Source organism: Silene latifolia, chromosome 2 (assembly GCF_048544455.1).
Source record: "Silene latifolia isolate original U9 population chromosome 2, ASM4854445v1, whole genome shotgun sequence".
Classification (NCBI taxonomy): Eukaryota; Viridiplantae; Streptophyta; class Magnoliopsida; order Caryophyllales; family Caryophyllaceae; genus Silene; species Silene latifolia.
Genome location: NC_133527.1, coordinates 70,267,515 through 70,276,466, shown reverse-complemented (window position 1 = coordinate 70,276,466; position 8,952 = coordinate 70,267,515). Strand labels below are relative to the sequence as shown.

General features: G+C 37.0%; 1 protein-coding gene and 1 non-coding gene across 2 annotated transcripts; both read left to right on the top strand.

The window, feature by feature from the left end:
* Window positions 1-1,341: 1,341 nt before the first annotated feature.
* On the top strand, window positions 1,342-1,450 carry LOC141644930 (small nucleolar RNA R71). Its single transcript, XR_012544530.1, has one exon. It is a non-coding gene; the product is annotated as a small nucleolar RNA R71 (small nucleolar RNA).
* A 3,516-nt stretch (window positions 1,451-4,966) lies between these two features.
* Window positions 4,967-7,534, top strand: LOC141640943 (uncharacterized). Its single transcript, XM_074449622.1, has 2 exons — window positions 4,967-5,524; window positions 7,436-7,534. The coding sequence occupies exons 1-2, from the start codon at window positions 4,967-4,969 to the stop codon at window positions 7,532-7,534; spliced, it is 657 nt and encodes a 218-aa protein (XP_074305723.1).
* Window positions 7,535-8,952: the final 1,418 nt, after the last annotated feature.

Genomic DNA, 8,952 nt, shown 5'->3' with positions numbered 1-8,952 from the left:
CAATTGTGCATGGAATAGAAAAGCTACCGGGATCTTTTAACTTAGGAGGAGACTTGTTTTGCAAAAGAGCACTCACCTCGGCGGTGAGAGCTATTGTTTCAACCTTATCAAAAGTCCTCTTCTTAGTTAAAATGTCTTTTATGAACTTAGTGTAAGATGGAATTTGAGTGATTAATTCGGTAAAAGGAACGGTTACCTGGAGATTCTTCACAACTTCCATGAATTTACCGAATTGAGAATTCTTTTGATGCTTTGCCAATCTATGAGGGAATGACACTTTAACTTTTTCCAGAATCTTTGCTTCAACATCTTTCTTTGGAGGAGCGTCCTCCACTTCCTTGACTTTCTCAACAACAACAAGTGGATCATCCACTTTCTTGGGAATTTCTTCATTTTCTTTATCATTTGGAGAGATCTCCAACTCAACAAGCACCTCCTCATTGTCTTTGGGCATGGATGGCCTATCATATTTTGTACCACTTCTTAAGGAGATAGCATTAAGGGTAGCATGTGGTTGCTCACCTTGAGGGGGTAGTTGACCCGATTTCCTTGAGGAACTAGATAAGGCCAATTGAGCCATTTGTTGCTCCAACATCTTAATTGCGGCATTTTGAGCTTGCTCATTCTTTTGGATTTGAGCCAACAATTACTTTTGCATACGGACTATCGATCTCTCAAGCTTACCTCCTTCTTGGTTGTTTTGTTGGGCATTTTTGTGGTGGAGGTTGATTTTGTTGGAAATTGTTTTGTGGGGGCCTTTGTTGATTTTGATAACCCGGTGGAGGGACATATTTTTGTTGTTGAGGGACATAGGAATTTTGTTGTGGTGGGGGTTGTGGTTGAGGATTTAGCACATTGTTGCTTCTATAAGACATATTCGGGTGAAATCTTGAATTTGGGTTATATGTGTTTGATAATGTACCCGGTGGATAAGCATTTTGTCTTAAAGCTAGAAAGGCGTTTACCTCTTCAATAGGAGCTTTGCAATGAGCGGCATAATGACCCGCACCTCCGCAACCATCACACACAACGATTTGGCTTGTTGAAGACATAACATTGACTTGTTGAATGGAATCTCTAGCATCCCTTTCCGCCAATTGTTGTTGGAGCAAGGCGATTTGAGCTAGGAAAACGGAGTTGTTGGAGGGTTCTTCTTTACCTTTGGATGACATAACTCGGGAATTGAAATATTGTGCATCATGGACCGCCATAGATTCGATCGTGGCATGAGCAAGGTCGGTGTCAATTTGATCAAATCGCCCATTGTTGGCGGAATCAAGAATCCTTCGGGACTCGGCACAACATCCATTGTAGAACGTTATTGCTAGAAACCAATCATCTAGCCCATGATGTGGGCATTGTCTTTGAAGCTCTTTGTACCTCTCCCAAGCCTCATATAAGCTCTTAAGAGCTTGTTGACGGAATCCGGTAATTTGGCTCCACAAAGTTTTAGTTTTCTCCGGTGGAAAAAACTTTTGATAGAAGGCTAGAGCCAAAGTTTCCTAATTGGTGATTCCCATGGCGGTGCGGTCAAGGCTATTGATCCAAAACTTGGCCTTGTCCTTCAAAAAGAAAGGAAAAATTATTTCCATTATTTGGGCTTGAGTGACGCCCGTTTGACGGATCATGGAGCAATAGTCACAAAAGTTTTGCACATGCAAATTGGGATCCTCCAAAGGACTTCCCCCAAATTGCTTCCTCTCCACAAGGCTAATGAAAGCCGGTTTGATCTCGAAGTCCGGCGCGGTGATTTGAGTAGTTGTGATACCGGCCGGAAGCATGGCCGCGGTGGGCTTTGAGTGATCGGAAAGTTTCACCATCTTTTTGGTTGTAGATGGTGGTGGTGGTGGAGATGATGAACGAGAAACCTCCTCCTCTTCAAGGGCTTCTAGATCGTCTAAATAAGACTTTCTAGGACTTTCGGCTTGTACGGGAGAAGAGGCCTCTTTTATTTCCTTCCAAAACCGTCGTCTTCTCCTAAAGGTTCTCTCGGGATTGGAATCCGGTGAAAGCAATTCTCCCTTGCGTGAGGACCTGGGCATAAGACAACAATTTCTAGAGAAGTGATAAGTAACGGTCTCAAGGAACAAGTGTTCCCCAAGACAAAGGAAAACAAGATAAAAATCGACAATTCAAAATGCAATAAAACCGTTTCCCCGGCAACGGCGCCAAAATTTGATAGGCTTATCGCGTACCTTTGCAAAGATAATTTCCCTAGACACAAATTAATATATTAATAGGGGTCGAACACAAGGAAACGAGAATTACGTCGTGAATTGCTATGGGTAGATTTTTATCAAGGTCGACTTCGATTTGGGTTTGGTTTGTTTGGTTGATGATTAATAAAAATTATGATGTAAATTATATAATAAAAAGGGAGTCTAAAGGGTTCGGGTCACTCATGCAAAGGTAAACATATGAACACGGTAAATTCGGTACTAATAATTTTGTCAATTGTTTAGGCTTAGAGATACCCACCTTACGGCATTAGTATCAACCATAGACCGGGTCCTAAAGAAACTCTCGTCCATGACTAGGTCGTCCTACCACACATGCTTAGTCTAATTCAATTCCGTGCCTCTCGACTTTAGAACGAATGAACAAACTTAATCTACGATTACGGCCGATAACCAAAGATTAAACGTAACAATACAAACATGTGATAGAAACAATTGAACAATATTATTATCAACCTATTTAAACATGTTATATATTTGATTTTGCATGGCTCCCCTAGCCTTTAGACTAGGAAATTTAGCTACTCATACTAAAATGTAAATTGCAAACTAAATTATAAGAAATGTTAAACATGGTTGTATGATTTATATGGATTAGATGATATAACATATAAAAGGAATAATGCTAATGTAAAATGAAGTACTTAATTATAAATTATGTGGTAACTAAATTAGTAATGTGAAATTACAAACTTAGAATTAGAAATACCTTAATGGAAGAGAACTTATATGGAAGAACGAATAACAATAACCAAATGCTTGAATATCAAATGCTTGAACAATAGTTTGTAGTACAAATGTTGAAAGATTAACTAATGGAATGCTTAACAACTTGTAAATTAAAATGAGAAAACTAATGAGAGAAAATATAATGCTTGAGGCTATTGTAAGTAAACCTAGACGTGAAAAATGAGATGCCTAAAGCCTTGGAATACCTCTCCTATTTATAGGAGAGGAAGAGCAAAACGTAAGAAATCAATGAGCATATGGCCCCGATCGGGGTTGGGCGGCCCCGATCGGGATCGTGTGTTTCCTGATTAATTGCCTTAATTCCTTGATTAATTACGTGAGGAATCTCTATGATCGTGTTTTAATGCTTCCTTAATCACCCGATAATGCTCTAAATTCCTAGCATCCTAAGCTTTCTTGGCATCCAATGCTTGCACCTTAATATGGACCTTCATTTTGGGCTTAACTTTACATTTGGCTTCATTTGTAATTCCTTACTTCAACCCACTAAATTTTCATGCAAAACCCAAGCAACTTCACACACTTAGTCCAATATTTGGTCTTGTTTAGCTTAGTGAACTTGGTGTACAAAATCATAGGAAAAAGCCTCTAAATGCTTAGATTCCTACAAAACCGTAACAAACACAACAATACACCTAGAACACAAGATTAGCTCAAATATATACTAATTAAAGTATGATAAATAATAGAAACCGAGCTAAAATGAGGGGTAAAAGTATATATAAAATGAACATATCAATTTCGCATCACCGTTTTGTAATTTAATAGATTTATTTTATTACAAATGTATAATAGGGATAGCTATGTATTTTATTATTATTTTGTAATTCCGGAGTTTCCTAAAGACGGAGCCATTCGGAAAGGAGTTCTGATCAAGACGGTGTTTCCTTAGGAGGCATGTCACATGAAGTTCAAGGGAACAAAGGAGTTGGTTTCCGAATATGTAATACATTATTAGATTTTCTATTTTAGGAAGGCCATACTATGAAATTGTTTTTCTTTACATTTTCTTTCCTTATATATTTGCATGCATGCCAAATCGCCATAACATCACATGCATATCTTTTATATCGAATCATCGACCTTGTTAATTATAATTATCGATAGATTACTAATTTAGTTCACTTAAAAGGAATCCATTTTTGAAATAACGGTCAAAAATAAAATATTTGTCGTTTTGGGTCGGTTTTGAAAATATTTGTCAAAATGGTGTCCACGTAGGCTCGGGATTTCCGGACCTAAAACACGCCACTACCAATGGCGTGTTTATAATGAGTACAGAAAGAAACTTCATTAATAAATGGACTAAAACAAACACGCCATTGGGAATGGCGGGTTTCGGACGGGAAACACGCCACCCCTAATGGCGTGTCTTATGTAATTTTTTTTCTTTTTTTTCTTTTTTTTATTTAAAGTTCAGTCAGTTGAGGAAAAAAATTGTTGTAAAGACACGCCACTACTAATGGCGTGTTTCCTTCACAAAACACGCCATTAGTAGTGGTGTGTTTCAGGTTTAGAAATCCCGAGCCTACGTGGACACCATTTTGACAAATATTTTCAAAACCGACCCAAAACGACAAATATTTTATTTTTGACCATTATTTCAAAAATGGACTCACTTAAAAGAGATAGATAATAAATTGACAAGACCTTCACATTTTATAAAATTGAGACTTAGCCTTACCAAATAGTAGGAACACATGAATCCCAATTTTATTAGGGGTACAATACGGTGTTGAAATATTATACCAGGGTGCTTTCTTTTAACGTTGGGTAAGTGGGGTAATAAGATGTTATTACACTTCGAAATTTGGTTGATCTCAATGAAAGTATTAGAGGGACCGTTATCCCAATAGGTTCGGGCTAAAGATGAACTTAGTGTAAATTCATCGACCAAGAGTTCTAAGTGTAGAATCGGTTAAATGAGTTAACCCACCAAATTGTATTAGTAAAGGTTGTAGAGGGACCGTTGTCCCACAATGGCATCCACTAACTCGTCCGCACCACCTCTCACTACCGTTTCATGGCTTCGATCCTTTATGGATCATTGCAAACTCGAAAAGAATGGTTCGAATTTCACCGATTTGGATGCGCAACTTCGCTTAGCCGCGAAAGGTGATGACAAGCTCAAATACCTTACCGAGGCTTCTCCCGCTACTCCTATTGCTAGGTCAACACCCGCAGTTAGGGAGGCCTTTGAGACCTACCAAAAAGAATCTGCCGCGGTCAAGAATGTCTTTATTTTCTGCATGGAACCCAATCTTCAAAGGAGTGCCATAAAGATGAGCACCGCATATGAGATATACACTAGACTTGTGACCACGTTTTCACGAGCTCCTAGGATTATTCAATATGAAGCGGCTTTCCGATTCTTTGACCTCAATATCAAAGAGGGAAAAAAAGTGAGTCCTCATGTGCTAAAAATGATTGAGTATGTTGAGACCCTCAAGTTGCAAGGGGTTGACATCCCCGAGCAACTCGTGATTGACCGAGTGCTTCACTCCTTAAGTCGAATCAATGGCTATGTTCAGTTTAGAGTAAACTATAACATGCAAAAGTTGAAAACCGATCTCCATCAGTTGCACAAAATGCTTGTGCAAGCCGAAAGGGACATGGGGCTTGATGCAAGCACTAGCAAGGATGTGCTCAACATCAATGCAAAGAGTAAGGAAAATTTTAAGAAAAGTGCTAATAAGGGTAAGAAACCCACTTCCTACAAAGTTAAGGAGAAAGCTATTGAGAATAGCTCTTGCAAAACCTAAAAGGGGAGTCAAACCCGGCACGATGACAAGTGCCATTATTGTAATGGCATAGGCCATTGGAAACACAATTGCCCAAAATATTTGGAAGACATCAAAGCTGGACGTGTGACTCCAATAGGTAATATTTCTTCCAAAATTTTATGATATTGATATTAATTTTCCAACTCAACTTTATATTAAGATACTAGTTGTGTTTCTCACCCTTCTTATTGAATTTAGGGCATGAGAAGAAAGGAAAAACTAAGCAAGCATGAGGAGGATCTCCAAAGGAAACTAGAGTAGCCGCCGCATAGATGGAGAACTATGGACTTGGCTTGGCATTTCATTTTGAATATGTCTTCATAATAGTCTTATGTTTAGACATTGTCTAAGAACTTTATTTTGTTTTCATGTTAGACATGGAAATTTCTTTATTTTTCATCTCCGAACAAGTATTGTATTTGGTTTTAAATGACTTGGCTTTCAACCCAAGTCATTTCTGTTTATGGCATTTTAAGTTCTAAGACATCTTTCTTCTTTCTCTATTAATATCTATAATATAGATCAACTCAACTCAATCGATAATATTGAAAGATGATAATTTGTTCAATATGGTAAAGATCTAAGTTGTGAATTTGATTCCCAATTAAAAGATTCATGACAATATGACATTTTTTTATGAAATGTAAGATCGATCGATTGAAAGTTGAAATGAGTTGTTGAACTCATATTTGGGATATTACTCCATGTTAATAATTATTTAAAGTGAAAACGCGCAATATAAATCACAAACGAGACTCCACACGAGATATAGAAGGGATTAGTCTCTAATAGTAACATATCTTAATAGATGATTCAATGATAACATGTGCCTAATGCTCTTTTGCATTAAAAGAACAAAATTGTTTGTAGCTCATAATGCTATCTTCTTGGAAAATAGGTGTATATTTCTAAAAAAATAGAGTGGAAGAAAATTCGCTACAAACCTGTTTTGTAGTATAATGACATAATAAGATGTTCTAAAAGTCGTACACATGTTACACATAGAGTTGCTTTCTGAAAATAATAGAACTATTATCCATTGAGTGAATTGTTGCTAGTGATCCAAATCGGAATTTGTTGCAAAGAAGTCATGGTTTTACAATCCGTGATAGATTCTATATGCAAAGCTAAGAATAATTACTTTAAGATATTGGTCTCTTTGAAGGAAAGCTTTCAAGTATAGAATAGCATAGATGAACATGGTGATGTTAATCCAATCAAATCATATTAGTAATTGTCGCATTTCATTTTGATGAAACATGGCAAGTGATGTTAAACCACTTTTCTAAATAGGTATTTAGAAGAGGATGAGTGTGTGACAATAATCTTAGGTTAAGTCTGTGAATTATAACATGCTAAATATGCCTAAGGGATCCATATGTGATTTTAAGCTAAATATTAAGAGATTGTAAAATTCATCCTTTCTGTTATTGTGATAATAGATAATGGTTTCATTTGAATTTTTCAAAAGAACCATAATTATACATGAAGTTTAGTGGGAGCTTATTTTGAGTTCATGTGATAATAGAGAATGGTTTCACTCGATTTGTCGAAGAACCATGTTTATATATGAAGTTTAGTGGGAGCAAAAATTGTCTTCACATATGTTTCATTGGGAATGATGTACCGATGTTTACCTCCGTAATGTTGGGAAATCATTTCCAGATGAAAGATTTAGGTGAGGCACATCGCATATTTGATATCCGGATCTATGGAGATAGACCTAAAAGGGATATTGGCATTCAGTCAAAAGTCTTATGTTGATAAGACTCTTCATCTTATGTTGATAAGATCCTTCGTCATTTCAGCATGGATAAATCCAAGAGAGATCCTATTCCAATGGGTTGTGGGATTACTTTGAACAATTCACAGTTACCCACTGAATGTGAAATTGTTTAACGAATGAAATCGATTCCCAATATTTCCGCCATTGGATCGACCCGATATCCTAAGATATGCGTAAGCACTGATAAATTGTTTACTTTAAGTAAGACAAGTCAATCCATGTGAGAGTCAATGGATAGCCGCTAGATACATCCTTGAATTATTGAGAAGGAATAAGGATTCGTTCTTATAATTGATAAGAACATGGAGTTTTGTATAGAGGGTTACAAAAGCTCGAGTTTCTTAGGCTGATCTTGTTGTAAATTGTCAGAAGTGCGAATAGCGAGAATAACTTTGAAAAGTCTGTCATTGTGAAATCTACAAATAGAGTCTAAGTACTTTGTGGTAACGATAAAATGGATTGTAAAGGAACTGAAAATAAATCCTTTAAACCATGGATCATATCACATGTTATTTGATAACAGTAAGAGCATCTTTCAAGCAAAAGAGCCCAAACCTAGATTCAAGTCTAGACATGTACTTAGAAAATTCATGTAATTATGAGATTACATCGAAAGAAGGAAATTACAGTTTATGAAGTTGGGGTGATGGTTATATTGTATAATCTTCAACCAAGTTTTCATTACAGGTTTGATGAAACCACCATGAAGTAACATGGATTTTATAACCTTGAGATTATGAGACATGAAGCAATAATATTGTATTGATAGTTCATATGTGGTAATCGCATTTATCATTTGAGTTTTATTTTAAAACTCTTTTATTACTTTGTTATATCCAAATAGGTTGTAAGGACAACATTGAACCCTATTAAAGTGAACTGGATTAACATAGTATTGCCCCCTAGTCACTTATATGAGGTGACATCTCCTAGTGACTAGAGTGTGAGTTGATTGATGGCAAGTTCAAGTGCCATAGGGTCATTAGAGATGACTAGTCGATCACATAGGCAGACTGTATGGGACACTCTGTCGGGCAGTGACCTCTTATAGAGTTCTGGTAATTTTTATATAGCCTGGTCGTGGCGAGAGCTAATATAATATTCTTTTTGAGTCGATTCTTTAACTGGAGACTGTTCGCCCAAGGTGGAACATTTTATGATTGACTTTGATTTTTGCTCCACGACTTCCGTATATGGAGTACAAATGGGCATCTTTTGGGTCATGATGAGTTGTGGCTATTCGAAGGGAATAGTGCGATAGGAATTGTCCACCCTCTTGTCAGGGTTATTTAAATCTCAGGGCCACTCGAGGAGTAGTGAACTGGAAATGCTTGGCCACGCTTAGAAGGTATCTATGGCAGATAATTCCGGTCAAACAGTTACTCTCTAGATCGAG

Bases quoted from the DNA above. Each gene is read 5' to 3' on its own strand.
- LOC141640943 (XM_074449622.1), top strand. From the start codon at position 4,967: ATGGCATCCACTAACTCGTCCGCACCACCTCTCACTACCGTTTCATGG. The intron at 5,525-7,435 runs GTAAACTATAAC...AATCATTTCCAG, and splicing joins ATGGCTATGTTCAGTTTAGA to ATGAAAGATTTAGGTGAGGC.